At 42.0% G+C, this 17,504-nt stretch overlaps 1 protein-coding gene across 1 annotated transcript; it reads right to left on the bottom strand.

Moving 5' to 3' along the window:
* Positions 1–729: 729 nt before the first annotated feature.
* Positions 730–3,346, bottom strand: LOC128437846 (zinc finger protein 700-like). The gene has a single exon (XM_053420137.1). The coding sequence runs from the start codon at positions 2,940–2,942 to the stop codon at positions 1,734–1,736; it is 1,209 nt and encodes a 402-aa protein (XP_053276112.1). The 5' UTR covers positions 2,943–3,346; the 3' UTR covers positions 730–1,733.
* Positions 3,347–17,504: the final 14,158 nt, after the last annotated feature.

Raw genomic sequence — 17,504 nt, 5'->3', positions numbered from 1 at the left:
TAATGATGGTTGTAAAACAGCTTCCAGGCGCATTACTGCCACCTTCTGGATGGAGTGTGTCTTGAAACAGACTCAGGACGAAAACATTAAATTCTCCTTGTAACTCCAGCATCTATTAGAGATATAATAACAGTCCTGTACTCTACTGAACTCCTCTGCAGCAGTTCTGTAATATTCAGCTCTGTCTGATTAATTTGAATTGGATATTTAACTTCCTGTCTCCTTTGTTGATATCATTCTAAAAAAAAGTATTCTTCAGTGTTTCCATGTATCGTACTTTCCATTCAATCCAGCAGCACCAAAGTTACACACACTTATGAATGATAGTCCTCTAAATGTGTAACATGTTTTTCATCAAGATCCCCTGACCACATCTTTTCACCCAGTTTCATGTTGATGTCCAGGAGTTTTTTGCTGCCACCTTCTGGATGGAGTGTGGCTCAAAACATTTTCAGGATTAAAACATTAAATTCTCCTTTTAACTGTGAGATATAAAAACAGTCATGTTCTAAAGAAAGTGGTAAGAATTCCTGTTTCTGCACCAAAGTGTAATCAGTACTTTTCTGTCCCTTACCACATCCTATCACCCAGTTTCATGGTGACATCCAGGATTTTGAGCATATTTTTGGTAACAACCAGATGTGATGGAAATTCATCTTGACATTTGAAATAATGAAATTCTCAGACTGGAGTTGCTTTTGAGTCTTTATAATAATAAGCTCTGCAGAGTTTATACAACAAGCACGGGTGCTCAAAATGGAACAACTGGCTGCAAGTTCTCAAAAGCCTGAACTTATACAAAGAGGCATTTCATGAGACAGGATATAAAAAAGAAAAAGACATGAAAGACAGGAGATCATCCTCTGTGTGTTATCTGCTGTGTCCGTCCGTCCGCGGTACCAGTTGGAAGAAAAACATCACCAAATAAGGGTTCCATCCTGTTTATCACGGTCATAGCAGGGAGACACATAGTCAGGGGAATTTTCTTCCACAAAGACAAACACCGATTCAACGTGTGACAGACGTAAAATACAATCACTATAATTCAAGAAACTTTAATAAACTGCAAATGCACAGAAGTATTGAATACACGTAGTACAAAAGAATAACCATTTACAGTGAGTCATTTAGGACAGTGTACACATTAACAACATATTTTCTTCTTTTGTAATAGGAAAAAGAAAAGGCACCATTTTCTGCACCATCTGGTATAAATGGCTGATAAATTAATAAACAAAGAGACATGGTTGAAAACGTCACTTCCTTTGCAGATGTAAATATCAATGACAGTCACATCAAAAACAGAAACGTTGGTACTTCAGCAAATGTTGTTGACCATGTACTGCATCAAAGATATTGTGATGTCTCCTCAATGGGATATTTTCCACATTCAGTTACAGAGATGCAGCTAATGCAAATGTACACAATCTCTCTTGTGTAGATGTAAGTGATGAACCTGGCTGTAGTTCATTGCTTTGTGAAGTTATTGAAGTCTGCTCCTCATCAGTGGTGATGGAACTTCATAAAGCATTGAACTACAACAAGGTTCATCTCTTGTTTGGTCTCCTGGAACATTTTCAGTGTTGTACAACTTCTTCGACAATGCTTGAGCAAATATTATCCCTCTCCTGTTGCCATGGTGTGGCTTCTCAACTGGATGTATTCTCCTGTGGACTTTGGATAAACTGGCAAGTGAGAGATCTTTACAATATTTTACAAAAATATCAGTTTTGCTATGTGTGGGTCATCAAATGTTTGGTTAGAAGGGATTTGATAACAAATCTTTCCCCACAAGTTGTACATGGATACGACTCCTCACCTTTATGGCTTCTCATGTGAACTTTCAAGCTACATCCACGTGTAAAACCTTTCCCACAACTTTTGCAAGAAAAAGGTTTCTCGCCCGTGTGCGTTCTCTCGTGATCCTGCAGGGTTTGACTCGCACAAAAACTTTTCCCACAAGTTTTGCAAGAAAAAGGCTTCTCGCCCGTGTGTGTTCTCTGGTGGACCTGCAGGTTACTTCTACTGTTAAATCTTGCCCCACAAGTTTTGCAAGAAAAAGGTCTCTCACCCGTGTGTGTTCTCTGGTGGACCTGCAGGTTACTTCTACTGTTAAATCTTGCCCCACAAGTTTTGCAAGAAAAAGGTCTCTCACTCGAGTGTGTTCTCTTGTGGACCTGCAGGGTTTGTCTCGCACTAAAACTTCTCCCACAAGTTTTGCAAGAAAAAGGCTTCTCCCCCGTGTGCGTTCTCTCGTGATCCTGCAGGGTTTTTCTCGCACTAAAACTTTTCCCACAAGTTTTGCAAGAAAAAGGTCTCTCACCCGTGTGTGTTCTCTGGTGGACCTGCAGGTTACTTCTACTGTTAAATCTTGCCCTACAAGTTTTGCAAGAAAAAGGTTTCTCGCCCGTGTGTGTTCTCTCGTGTCCCTGCAGGGTTTTTCTCGCACTAAAACTTTTCCCACAACTTTTGCATGAAAAAGGTTTCTCCCCCGTGTGCGTTCTCTCGTGATCCTGCAGGGTTTGTCTCGCACTAAAACTTTTCCCACAAGTTTTGCAAGAAAAAGGTCTCTCACCCGTGTGTGTTCTCTGGTGGACCTGCAGGTTACTTCTACTGTTAAATCTTGCCCTACAAGTTTTGCAAGAAAAAGGTTTCTCGCCCGTGTGCGTTCTCTCGTGTCCCTGCAGGCTAGTTCTCAAGCTAAAACTTCTCCCACACCTTTCGCAAGAATACAGTTTCTCCCCTGTGTGGACAATCAAATGTTTTCCTAGTGATGACTTGTAACAAAATCTCTTTCCACAGGTTTTGCAAAGATGTGGCCTCTCATCTGTGTGCACCTTCAGATGTCTATTTAAGTCTGACTTCCACTTAAAGACTTTTCCACAAGTGTCACACTGGAGAACCTTTTTACTCTTGCAGATATTCGGCACAATCTTTGACATGGTAGGGCTACATGCAAGGTTACTGGGACTTGTGCTCCCTTTTGCTCTTGTGATGACATGATGTCCCTTTTCTGATGCCGGCTCTGCATTACTAACTGATTTTGAGTTTCCATGCTGGCCTCCGCTGAGATCTTGGCTCTGAGCTGAGCTGTGGGAGAGGAGCTGGTGGTCACTTGGTTCTGGTTCACTGTGGTCACTGTCCTTGAGAGTGGGATTCAATAAAAGGTTATCTTGATCCTCCTGCTTCAGTACAAGCTGCTCTACTTCCAGACCGATGCAGTGCTCCTCCTCCTCTTTAATCTGTGGAGGTTCTGGCTCCTCTTGGTCCAGACTGGGGTTCCTCTCAAGGTTCCAGAGCTGCTGGTCAGCAGGAAGCTTTTCCTCATTAAGAAAGTGTTGCTCCTGGAGCTCTAGAGGAGACAAAAGACAGAAGTAGGTAAATGATAGATCAGGGGTTTTCAACTGGTTTTGTCCCAGGGACCACCATTCTGACTAGAAAGTAATCCGCGGCCCACTGATGTGCCAACGCGCGCGCGTGCCTACATGTGTGTGTGTTTATGTCTGTGTGCGTGCGTGCAAGTGGATAGAAGGAATCTTTAACATTTGGTTTTCCATGTTGGTTTTATTTAAAAACCTCTTACAAATCCAGAAAAATGTGTAAAAAACTAAAAACAGTGATTTTCAGTGCTTAAGAATTGAAAACAAAATTAAAATGCAGTTTGTAGTTGTACTGCAACTCAGAACCATATGTAGGTCAATATATAACGTTCATGACTTAAATGAACAGACATTTAGCTGACATGATGACAGAACGTTAAAGTAACGGTGATCAATAACAATCAACATAAACTGGGGCTACAACTGAATAGGGAAGATGACAAAGTAATGCAGAATATGTCACAAATGATAATCATACAATATCACATAAACAATTGAGGCCTACTTAAGTTTAACGTTGTGATCACCAGCAGCAAATCCCACCTACTGTGTAAGTAGTACTTGTGTGTGTCTAGAGCTCTCCTAAGAAATTGTTTCTCAATCAGCGAACGTGGTAAAGTTGACTGTTATTGCAATTAATTGTTTTGGCTATTATGCCATTTTATTTTTCTTATTACAAAGTATTTGTTTTTTCGCTCTTGTCTTATTTAATATTTTCATTATTAATTCTGCCCTTTTGGGCCTTCTTTTTGGGAAAATAAAAATTCCCATCATACAAACGACATAACAAAGACCTCCTGAGAGTTTTTCTAGCGAGCTCAAACGCTCATCTACATCTACCTTTAACACACATGCACAGGGGGAAACTACTGGCAGTTTCTAGCCCCAAGCCGGTTTCAAGGTTCCCTCATCCCCTGTATATTATTTTAGACATATTTTTCCTATTTTAAATACTTTTCATGACATTTAAGAGAAATCTGGAAATGTGTTGAAATATCAGAGCAAATTTTGCGGACCACCTGCAATGCTTTTGCGGACCACCAGGGGGGCGCGGACCCCTGGTTGAAAACCCCTATGATAGATTAATGATAGTTATGAGTGTGTGCAGTTTGGTGCCGATCAAAGCAAAAATCCAGTAAATTCGAGGGAATTTAAATGTGGTTTCAAAAGGAGACCAACCGATGCAGTGCTCCTCCTGCTGCTCCTTAATCTGTGGAGGTTCTGGCTCCTCTTGGTCTGGACTGGGGTTCCTCTCCAGCAGGTCAGCAGGAAACTCTTCCTTGATACAGACATGTCGCTGTGGGAGCTCTGGAGGAGACAATGGACAGAAGTCATTATAAAAGAGTCCATGTGTTTAGACTAGAAGGGATTATAAGTGTGGTGTATAGTTCACTAACTCAGGTGATACAGACCTATTCTCTGCAGCTTTACTACAGGTTTCAAAGTTACATCCAGCAGTCTGCGATGACGACCGATCTCCTCCTCGTACTTTGCGACAGTCGCTTCAAAACATACAAATATGTCTTCAGCAGCAGTGTGTAACCTCTCGTTGATAAACTGTCTTAAACTCTGGATTGTAGACATTTCCATTCGAACGCTTTAGCCAACTAACTTCTCCGAGAACGCAGCGGAGACCGAATACGGAAGATGGCGACTTGCTTTACTTCTGCCGACAAGTGTTATAAACGAAACAAAACCACGTGTATAGTAGAAGAGTTGATCCGAAAGCATTTAGCCGAGTAGCATCAAGTACTGTTGGATGTTAGCATAGCAGGCTAACAACAGTACTTCTTCTTCTTCTAATGATGGTTGCAAAACAGCTTCCAGGCGCATTACTGCCACCTTCTGGATGGAGTGTGTCTCGAAACAGACTCAGGACTAAAACATTAAATTCTCCTTGTAACTCTGGCATCTATTAGAAATATATTAACAGTCCTGTACTCTACTGAACTCCTCTGCAGCAGTTCTGTAATATTCAGCTCTGTCTGATTAATTTGAAGTGGATATTTAACTTCCTGTCTCCTTTGTTGATCTCATCTCATCACCTCATCTCATCGTCATCCGCTTATCCGGGGTCGGGTCGCGGGGGGAGCAGCTCAAGCAGGGGGCCCCAGACTTCCCTTTCCCGGGCCACATTGACCAGCTCTGACGGGGGGATCCCGAGGCGTTCCCAGGCCAGTGTTGAGATATAATCTCTCCACCTAGTCCTGGGTCTTCCCCGAGGTCTCCTCCCCACTGGACGTGCCTGAAACACCTCCCAAGGGAGGCGCCCAGTGGGCATCCTTACCAGATGCCCGAACCACCTCAGCTGACTCCTTTCTAAGTAAAGGAGCAGCGGCTCTAATCCGAGTCCCTCACGGATGACTGAGCTTCTCACCCTATCCCTAAGGGAGACGCCAGCCACCCTTCTGAGAAAACTCATCTCGGCCGCTTGTACCCGCGATCTCGTCCTTTCGGTCATCACCCAGCCCTCATGACCATAGGTGAGGATAGGAACGAAGATCGACCGGTAGATCGAGAGCTTTGCCTTGCGGCTCAGCTCTCTTTTCGTTACAACGGTGCGGTAAAGCGAACGCAATACCGCCCCCGCTGCTCCGATTCTCCGGCCAATCTCACGCTCCATAGTACCCTCACTCGCGAACAAGACCCCGAGGTACTTGAACTCCTTCACTTGGGCTAAGGACTCATTTCCTACCAGGAGTAAGCAATCCATCGGTTTCCTGCTAAGAGTCATGGCCTCAGATTTAGCGGTGCTGATCCTCATCCCAGCCGCTTCACACTCGGCCGCCAGCCGATCCTTTGTTGATATCATTCTAAAACAAAGTATTCTTCAGTGTTTCCATGTATCGTACTTGTTTCTATTCAATCCAGCAGCACCAAAGTTACACACACTTATGAATGATAGTCCTTTAAATGTGTAACATGTTTTTCATCAAGATCCCCTGACCACATCTTTTCACCCAGTTTCAAGTTGATGTCCAGGAGTTTTTGCTGCCACCTTCTGGATGGAGTGTGGCTCAAAACAGATACAGGATTAATACTTTAAATTCTTCTTTTAACTGTAAGATATGAAAACAGTCATGTTCTAAAGAAAGTGGTAAGAATTCCTGTTTCTGCACCAAAGTGTAATCAGTACTTTTCTGTCCCTTACCACATCCTATCACCCAGTTTCATGGTGACATCCAGGATTTTGAGCATATTTTTGGTAACAACCAGATGTGATGGAAATTCATCTTGACATTTGAAATAATGAAATTCTCAGACTGGAGTTGCTTTTGAGTCTTTATAATAATAAGCTCTGCAGAGTTTATACAACAAACACGGGTGCTCAAAATGGAACAACTGGCCGCAAGTTCACAAAAGCCAGAACTTATACAAAGAGGCATTTCATGAGACAGGATATGAAAAAGAAAAAGACATGAAAGACAGGAGATCATCCTCTGTGTGTTATCTGCTGTGTCCGTCCGTCCGCGGTACCAGTTGGAAGAAAAACATCACCAAATAAGGGTTCCATCCTGTTTATCAAGGTCATAGCAGGGAGACACATAGTCAGGGGACTTTTCCTCCACAAAGAACACCGATTCAACGTGTGACAGACGTAAAATACAATCACAATAATTCAAGAAACTTTAATAAACTGCAAATGCACTGAAGTATTGAATACACGTAGTACAAAAGAATAACCATTTACAGTGAGTCATTTACGACAGTGTACACATTAACAACATATTTTCTTCTTTTGTAATAGGAAAAAGAAAAGGGAAGTCATCTGATAATCTGCACCACATACTTTGTTCTTATAAATTTCTGTACCACAAATATGTTAGATTTTTACATCTTGATCCACAGTCTTTCCTGACACATTGACAACATCTCTCAACATTCAGTGATAATAAAATATCCTGGAACTTCCACTTTACCCAATCAATTTCTCTCACCCCCGTCCCCTTCCTGCACCATCTGGTTAGCCTGGATGCCAGACGAACTTAGCCCCGCCCACAACATTTGAGGTCGGGAAGTTCGGTCTGGAGTCGCTCCGTTGGGGAGAAATTATGCCCGGTTCGAAAGTGACCGTATCAATCAGATTGTCAGGGCGGGCTTTATACGATGATGGACAGATGATCAACGGTAACGTATCAAGCACGTCATCAAAGTGCGCTTGGTTTGAATTCGTCAACCACAAGAAAAAGCCCAGAAAACAAAACAAATAGTGAACAAGCAAACAAAGCTTCAAAGATAAACCCATCGTGTTCTTCCTCTCAGTCATAGGACAGTTTGATGAACAGGCTTTTAAAGTGTTTTAAAAGCCTGGAACCTTTTAAAAAAAGAGCGAAGGCAAGAGGGGGACTCCCTGCACTGGCTGCTGCATGAGCTTGTCCTGTATGGGACTGTTTTAGATCACCCCCGCTGGGCACAAGGCACCCTGTCCAGAGTTCTGCAGGCTGCGGGAGTTGCCACGCTGGGCCAGGAGGTGGAGCTAGCCGGGCCTCGACCAGAAGACCCCACAGGGCTGGCCAACAAACTGGGGTTAAAATCCGAAAGAACGATGGCGAGGGTACTTGACCACTGGAGGAGAAGACTGGCAGATCAGCACATCTAGCTTTTAAACTCTTTTAAAGATGGTTCCATTCCCCCCAATGTGGGGGACCCTTTCCTCGCCACTTTCCTGGCATTGGATATCAAAGACTGTTCTGGACCTCTGGTGCAGCCGGCTCGCTTGGTCTCCCTGGAGGGAGCTTCCGGAAAAACTCTCTATAGACTAATGGTAAAAACACTTAACATAAAATAACTGAATGGACGACTGACACTCCTTGGAGGAGCTATTTTGGTGGAGCCCAAGAAACTGGACCTCAGTGGAAGTCGTTGTATAAACCTCCACTGAATAAGAGACACGGACACCTCCAGTGTCTACGGCATCATGGCAGTGAACGCCTTTGTCTCCATAATCAAGAACACCATGGAGGCAAATGCCCATTTTGTAGTGTAAAGGCAACTCTCTGTCACCGTCTCTATGGTTTGTTTCTGTTTTTACAAGTTGTTTTTACCAGTTTTAAAGAGGTTTTTAACAAGCAGGGTTTTATTCATGGATTTAAATACACTCGCCAACAAAAAACACAAAAGCCATCTTTTAATCTTTGATTTAGGGCAGGCTAAGATGGCTTAGCAGGAAGAGGAAGGTAGAGCAGAACGTCCCCATTTTGTTGGTCCCTGTCTGTGTCAACGTGATTAGATCCTGACTGTTGGTTGATTTGAGTTTTTATAAAGCAGCAGGTGACCTGGACTCTTTTAATGATCTGTGGTGTTTTCAAGATGTTTTATGTTCTGTGACAACTCGAGAACTCGTTTGTGCTGATTATCTTGTGTGATTCTTTTATCCATTTGTCATTTAAAATAAGTTATTTGGTGTTTCAATGTGTGTTGTCAAAAAATAGTGCCTAATAAAGTTGTTTTCTAAATTCAAAAATCTCTTTCTCTCCATCTCTCGCTCTGTTGTGCTGACTAAGTTGCTGAGGGCCCTTGATGAAAGGTTGGGCTTTCTTCCACTGAAAGCCCTGTTCCATAAGTTTTAATATCTCGTATAATGCTCCCAATGATGTTTCTTTTTGGAAATCTTCTTCTACCCAAGGCCCTTCAGGTGTGATGAAATAATCTTCTCGCTCAGCTTTGGTGGAAGCTCCTTTGTCTCTCCCATGATGCAACTCACCTTGAATACCTTCATGGGTGGGGTTTATATACGCATCACATCTGAAGCCAATGAAGGATCATTATAGAGTTCCCAAAGGCTTAATAACGTTTCAACTCCACTTTAGGCCATAAAAACTCTCAGACAGCTTTAAAAACAACACTACTATATTGGGGTTGAATAATTGTAACATGGCTATCTTAACGATATATACTATTACACACAAATACTAAATCATGCATTTTCTGAGTTGATTTTCTGTATCACTCAACTCATAAAGAAGTCTTCCGAAGCAGAATCTTGCTCTTTGAAAAACCTTTAATTGATAAATCTTTAAAATCTTTAGGGGGGTTGAATATTTCTGATTGCAACTGAATATATATACTACTCTCACGCTTGTAAAAGGTTAGCCTACTGTATACAAATGAACTTGGTATTATCATGAAGATGGCTTCAGTGTAACAAATAATCAACATGCTAGGTAATGACAAAGACGTTCAACAACAACACAAAGTCATAGGTTTACTTTTCTGGCAGACAATGTTCCCAACTAGCTGCATCCAGGCTCCAGCTGAGCTCGGCTCGCCTTGTCTTGTTTTCAACTTCCTTTAAGTTCCCTGTTATAGGCTAACTTCTGCAAAAAAAGAGTCCACATTTCGATAATTCCTGAATTTAACTTCCCATGTAAAGTTCCAGAAATGTTCCGCCCCTTCACAACACTAATCAGGATCGATACAGGTTCTAAAACATCCCACAACCTTATTTCTACATTGATTTAGAAAACAACAGCAACATCAGTTCTTTCAAACCCATTCATTTCAGTGTAATTATAGATTTCTGTCTTTACAAAATGAGAAGTAAACACGTGTGATAAATGAAGTTCAGTGTTTGATTGACAGCTGATCTCTGTGCGGAGCAGAAACGTCACCACGACCACCTTTGATCAACAAACATGGAGACAAAAGAAGTTAAAGATTTACACAAAAAATCTAAATCACTGCTTTTAATGACTCGAGTCTACTTGAGTTTACAGAACTCAGCTGTGGCTCCATCATCATAAACCCTAACTCCAGCATAGAGAGGCTGAGTGAATGTGGTCTGGACTCTGTGGAGGAGAGTCATGGTGTCAGAGACTCTGTAGAAGGACAGAACACCTGCACTGTGATCCAGGTACACTCCTACTCTGGAGGACACAGGACCTGACACTGGAGTCCTGATGCTGTTGTAATGAAAGTTATAACTGTTTCGAACACAAGCTAATGACCAAGATATACATTCAAGTGAGTTTCCCGCTCTGCTGGTATTCTTGTATACATCAACTGCTCCTCTCACCTCCACCTTCCAGTAACAACGTCCAGTCAGACTCTCTCTACTTAGGACCTGAGGCCAATCAGTGAATCTGTCTGGGTGATCAGAATAAGACTGTTCTTCACTCATGTGTGTTACTTTTCTGTTTCCCTCAGATAATAACAGATATTTGTTTGCTGTGTCTGGATCCAGTGTGATTTCCTGTGAATATAATAAGAGTCAGCTCTGGTCTGTGGCTCTGGTTGTGGCAGTAAAACATCCACTTGAGAAACAATCTGTAAAATCTTTGTCTCACTCAGAATGTCCTGTAGTCGACCTCTGACCTGTGACACAGCTGCTGTCACGTCGGCAGAACATCTTCATCACCTCGTCGTGACGAGAGCAGATGTTCTCCTGGAGCTTCTCCGAGGGCTCCACCAGCTTGTGCTTCTTCAATGCAGCTGACTGAAGATGAGGCTCAAGGTGTTTTTCACAATAAGAGGCCAAACAATTCAAACAGGACTTCAGAGCTTTCAGTTTTCTCCCAGTGCAGACATCACAGGCCGCAACTTCAGGTCCAGCATAGCAGTGATCAGCAAGAGCAGCTTGGAGTCCAGTCTTCTTCAGCTCCTCCACTAAATCAGCTAAGGATACATTCGTCCTTGTCAAAATACTAGAATATATTAAAATGTGTGTGTGCCAAACACCAAGGCTACAGCTGGTTTGAAAGTCCGACCGCTGAGGGGACAACAATCTTTCTGTCTGTCTGTCTCTCTCTCTCTTTCTCTACCTTTTCTTTGCTCTTTTCGCTCTTTACTTATAGTAGGGGTGTTTTGTTCCTGTGGGAGTGATAGTGTCAGTAGCAGCAGTTTAGTTGGTAGCTTCCAGTGTGTTTGTGCAGCATGGTTGCTGCAGGTGGAGGCTTCGGCCTCCACAAACTCACACGCTGACACGGCATCAAACTGTGTCCGGCTGTGGAATGCTCGGTGGAGGAGGTCAGTCTGGCTGTAGGTGAGGTTGTTTAGTATGATAGTTTGAAGTCTGCCTCACGAATGAACAGCACTGTGGTGTTTTTTTCTAGACAGTAGGGTAATAATGAATGTTGGCAAACAGCTTCCGGGTGCATCACTGCCACCTTCGGGATTGGAGCGTGGCTCAAAACAGATTCAGGACTAAAACATTAAATTCTCCTTGTATCTCCAGCATCTATTAGAGATATAAAAACAATGATGTACTCTACTGAACTCCTCTGCATAATTACTATAATATTCAGCTCTGTCTGATTAATTTGAAGTGGATATTTAACTTCCTGTCTCCTTTGTTGATACCATTCTAAAACAAAGTATTCTTCAGTGTTTCCATGTATCTTACTTGTTTCAATTCAATCCAGCAGCACCAAGTTACACACCCTTGAATGTTAGTCCTCTAAATGTGTAAGATGTTTTTCATCAAGATCACCTGACCACATCTTTTCACCCAGTTTCATGTTGATGTCCAGGAGTTTTTTGCTAATTTACAGACAAACACAGATTCAAAAAACTTCATATTTCAAAAAACTTTAATGAACTGCAAATGCACTGAAGTATTGAATACACGTAGTACAAAAGAATAAACATTTACAGTGAGTCATTTAGGACAGTGTACACATTAACAACATATTTTCTTCTTTTGTAATAGGAAAGAGAAAAGGGAAGTCATCTGATAATCTGCCCCACATACTTTGTTCTTATAAATCTCTGTACCACAAATATGTCAGATTTGTACATCTTGATCCACAGTCTTTCCTGACACATTGACAACATCTCTTAACAGTCAGTGATAATAAAATATCCTGGATCTGCCACTTTACCCAATCAATTTCTCTCACCCCCGTCCCCTTCCTGCACCATCTGGTATAAATGGCTGATAAATTAATAAACAAAGATACATGGGTGAAAACATCACTTCCTTTGCAGATGTAAATATCAATGACAGTCACATGAAGAACAGAAACTCCTCAATGGGATATTTTCCACATTCAGTTGCAGAGATGCAGCTAATGTAAATGTACACAATCTCTCTTGTGTAGATGTAAGTGATGAACCTGGCTGTAGTTCAATGCTTTGTGAAGTTATTGAAGTCTGCTCCTCGTCAGTGGTGATTGAACTTCATAAAGCATTGAACTACAACAAGGTTCATCACTTGTTTGGTCTCCTGGAAACATTTTCAGTGTTGTTTTCCCTAACTGTTGTATCACTAATTAATAAATAAATATCTAAGTAACAACTTCTTTGACAATGCTTGAGCAAATATTATCCCTCTCCTGTTGCCATGGAGTGGCTTCTCAACTGGATGTTTTCTCCTGTGGACTTTGTATAAACTGGCAAGTGAGAGATCTTTACAACATTTTACAAAAATATCAGTTTTGCTATGTGTGGGTCATCAAATGTTTTGTTAGAAGGGATTTGATAACAAATCTTTCACCACAAGTTGTACATGGATACGACTCCTCACTTTTATGGCTTCTCATGTGAACTTTCAACCTACATCCACGTGTAAAACTTTTCCCACAAGTTTTGCAAGAAAAAGGCTTCTCGCCCGTGTGTGTTCTCTGGTGGACCTGCACGTTACTTCTAGTGTTAAATCTTGCCCCACAAGTTTTGCAAGAAAAAGGTCTCTCACTCGTGTGTGTTCTCTTGTGGACCTGCAGGGTTTGTCTCGCACTAAAACTTTTCCCACAACTTTTGCATGAAAAAGGTTTCTCCCCCGTGTGCGTTCTCTCGTGATCCTGCAGGGTTTGTCTCGCACTAAAACTTTTCCCACAAGTTTTGCAAGAAAAAGGTCTCTCACCCGTGTGTGTTCTCTGGTGGACCTGCAGGTTACTTCTACTGTTAAATCTTGCCCTACAAGTTTTGCAAGAAAAAGGTTTCTCGCCCGTGTGCGTTCTCTCGTGTCCCTGCAGGGTTTTTCTCGCACTAAAACTTTTCCCACAAGTTTTGCAAGAAAAAGGTCTTTCACCAGTGTGCGTTCTCTTGTGTCCCTGCAGGCTAGTTCTCAAGCTAAAACTTCTCCCACACCTTTCGCAAGAATACAGTTTCTCCCCTGTGTGGACACTCAAATGTTTTCCTAGTGATGACTTGTAACAAAATCTCTTTCCACAGGTTTTGCAAAGATGTGGCCTCTCACCTGTGTGCACCTTCAGATGTCTATTTAAGTCTGACTTCCACTTAAAGACTTTTCCACATGTGTCACACTGGAGAACCTTTTTACGCTCCCTTTTGCTCTTGTGATGACATGATGTCCCTTTTCTGATGCCTCCTCTGCATTACTAACTGATTTTGAGTTTCCATGCTGGCCTCCGTTGAGATCTTGGCTCTGAGCTGAGCTGTGGGAGAGGAGCTGGTGGTCACTTGGTTCTGGTACACTGTGGTCACTTTCTTTGAGAGTAGGATTCAACAAAAGGTTATCTTGATCCTCCTGCTTCAGTACAAGCTGCTCTACTTCCAGACCGATGCAGTGCTCCTCCTCCTCTTTAATCTGTGGAGGTTCTGGCTCCTCTTGGTCCAGACTGGGGTTCCTCTCAAGGTTCCAGAGCTGCTGGTCAGCAGGAAGCTTTTCCTCATTAAGAAAGTGTTGCACTGGGAGCTCTGGAGGAGACAATAGACAGAAGTAGGTAACTGATAGATTAATGATAGTTATCAGTGTTTATATTTAGGTGCGGATCCAAGCAAAAATCTAGATCGAGTGAATTTAAATGTGGTTTCAAAAGGAGACAAACCGATGCAGTGCTCCTCCTGCTGCTCCTTAATCTGTGGAGGTTCTGGCTCCTCTTGGTCTGGACTGGGGTTCCTCTCCAGCAGGTCCGCAGGAAACTCTTCCTTGATACAGACATGTCGCTGTGGGAGCTCTGGAGGAGACAATGGACAGAAGTCATGATAAAAGAGTCCATGTGTGTAGACTAGCAGGGATTATAAGTGTGGTGTATAGTTCGCTAACTCAGGTGATACAGACCTATTCTCTGCAGCTTTACTACAGCTTTCAAAGTTACATCCAGCAGTCTGCGATGACGACCGATCTCATCATCGTACTTTGCGACAGTCGCTTCAAAACATCCAAATATGTCTTCAGCAGCAGTGTGTAACCTCTCGTTGATAAACTGTCTTAAACTCTGGATTGTAGACATTTCCATTCGAACGCTTTAGCCAACTAACTTCTCAGAGAACGAAGCGAAGACCGAATACGGAAGATGGCGACTTGCTTTACTTCTGCCGACAAGTGTTATAAACGAAAAAAAACCACGTGTGTAGTAGAAGAGTTAATCCGAAAGCATTTAGCCGAGTAGCATCAAGTTCTGTTGGATGTTAGCATAGCAGGCTAACAACGGTACTTCTTCTTCGTCTTCTAATGATGGTTGTAAAACAGCTTCCAGGCGCATTACTGCCACCTTCTGGATGGAGTGTGTCTTGAAACAGACTCAGGACTAAAACATTAAACTCTCCTTGTAAATCCGACATCTATTAGAGATATAAAAACAATCATGTACTCTACTGAACTCCTCTGCAGCAGTTCTGTAATATTCAGCTCTGTCTGATTAATTTGAAGTGGATATTTAACTTCCTGTCTCCTTTGTTGATATCATTCTAAACAAAGTATTCTTCAGTGATTCCCTGTATCGTACTTGTTTCTATTCAATCCAGCAGCACCAAAGTTACACACACTTATGAATGATAGTCCTCTAAATGTGTAACATGTTTTTCATCAGGATCTCCTGACCACATCTTTTCACCCAGTTTCATGTTGATGTCCAGGAGTTTTTGGCTGCCACCTTCTGGATGGAGTGTGGCTCAAAAGAGATTCAGGACTACAACATTAAATTCTCCTTTTAACTGTAAGATATAAAAACAGTCATGTTCTAAAGAAAGTGGTAAAAATTCCTGTTTCTGCACCAAAGTGTAATCAGTACTTTTCTGACCCTTACCACAGCCTATCACCCAGTTTCATGGTGACATCCAGGAGTTTGAGCATATTTTTGCTAACTAACAGATGTGATGGAAATTCATCTTGAGATTTGAAATAGTGAAATTCTAAGACTGGAGTTGCTTTCGATAATTTTATAATAATAAGCTCTGCAGAGTTTATACAACAAGCACGGGTGCTCAAAATGGAACAACTGGCTGCAAGTTCTCAAAAGCCCGAACTTATACAAAGACGCATTTCATGAGAAAGGATATGAAAAAAATAAATAATTGAAAGACAGGAGATCATCCTCTGTGTGTTATCTGCTGTGTCCGTCCGTCCGCGGTACCAGTTGGAAGAAAAACATCACCAAATAAGGATTCCATCCTGTTTATCAAGGTCATAGCAGGGAGACACCTAGTCAGGGGAATTTTCTTCCACAAAGACAAACCGATCCAACGTGTGACAGACGTCTAATACAATCACAAAAATTCAAGAAACTTTAATAAACTGCAAGTGCACTGAAGTATTGAATACACGTAGTACAAAAGAATAACCATTTACAGTGAGTCATTTAGGACAGTGTACACATTAACAACATATTTTCTTCTTTTGTAATAGGAAAAAGAAAAGGGAAGTCATCTGATAATCTGCACCACATACTTTGTTCTTATAAATTTCTGTACCACAAATATGTTAGATTTGTACATCTTGATCCACAGTCTTTCCTGACACATTGACAACATCTCTCAACATTCACTGATAATAAAATATCCTGGATCTGCCACTTTACCCAATCAATTTCTCTCACCCCCGTCCCCTTCCTGCACCATCTGGTATAAATGGCTGATAAATTAATAAACAAAGATACATGGGTGAAAAAATCACTTCCTTTGCAGATGTAAATATCAATGACAGTCACATGAAGAACAGAAACGTGGGTACTTCAGCAAATGTTGTTGACCATGTACTGCATCAATGATATTGTGATGTGTCCTCAATGGGATATTTTCCACATTCAGTTACAGAGATGCAGCTAATGTAAATGTACACAATCTCTCTTGTGTAGATGTAAGTGATGAACCTGGCTGTAGTTCAATGCTTTGTGAAGTTATTAAAGTCTGCTCCTCATCAGTGGTGATGGAACTTCATAAAGCATTGAACTACAACAAGGTTCATCTCTTGTTTGGTCTCCTGGAAACATTTTCAGTGTCGTTTTCCCTAACTGTTGTATCACTAATTAATGAATAAATATCTAAGTAACAACTTCTTTGACAATGCTTGAGCAAATCTTATACCTCTCCTGTTGCCATGGTGTGGCTTCTCAACTGGATCTATTCTCCTGTGGACTTTGTATAAACTGGCAAGTGAGAGATCTTTACAACATTTTACAAAAATATCAGTTTTGCTATGTGTGGGTCATCAAATGTTTGGTTAGAAGAGATTTGATACCAAATCCTTCCCCACAAGTTGTACAGGGATACGACTCCTCACCTTTATGGCTTCTCATGTGAACTTTCAAGCTACATCCACGTGTAAAACCTTTCCCACAACTTTTGCAAGAAAAAGCTTTCTCGCCCGTGTGCGTTCTCTCATGTCCCTTCAGGGTAGATCTCTGGCTAAAACTTCTCCCACAAGTTTTGCAAGAAAAAGGCTTCTCGCCCGTGTGTGTTCTCTTGTGGACCTGCAGGGTTTGTTTTGCACTAAAACTTTTCCCACACGTTTTGCAAGAAAAAGGCTTCTCGCCCGTGTGCGTTCTCTCGTGATCCTGCAAGGTTTGTTTCGCACTAAAACTTTTCCCACACGTTTTGCAAGAAAAAGGCTTCTCGCCCGTGTGTGTTCTCTGGTGGACCCGCACGTTACTTCTACCGTTAAATCTTGCCCCACAAGTTTTGCAAGAAAAAGGCTTCTCGCCCGTGTGCGTTCTCTCGTGATCCTGCAGGGTTTGTTTCGCACTAAAACTTTTCCGACAAGTTTTGCAAGAAAAAGGTCTCTCACTCGTGTGTGTTCTCTCGTGGACCTGCAGGGTTTGTCTCGCACTAAAACTTTTCTCACAAGTTTTGCAAGAAAAAGGTCTCTCACCCGTGTGCGTTCTCTCGTGTCCCTGCAGGCTAGTTCTCGCACTAAAACTTCTCCCACAAGTTTTGCAAGAAAAAGGTCTCTCACCCGTGTGCGTTCTCTCGTGTCCCTGCAGGCTAGCTCTCTGGCTAAAACTTTTC

The sequence above is a fragment of the Pleuronectes platessa genome, chromosome 4 (genome assembly GCF_947347685.1).
Source record: "Pleuronectes platessa chromosome 4, fPlePla1.1, whole genome shotgun sequence".
Lineage (NCBI taxonomy): Eukaryota > Metazoa > Chordata > Actinopteri > Pleuronectiformes > Pleuronectidae > Pleuronectes > Pleuronectes platessa.
The sequence above is the reverse complement of the archived record's forward strand: the minus strand, read 5'-3'. Positions and strand labels throughout refer to the sequence as shown.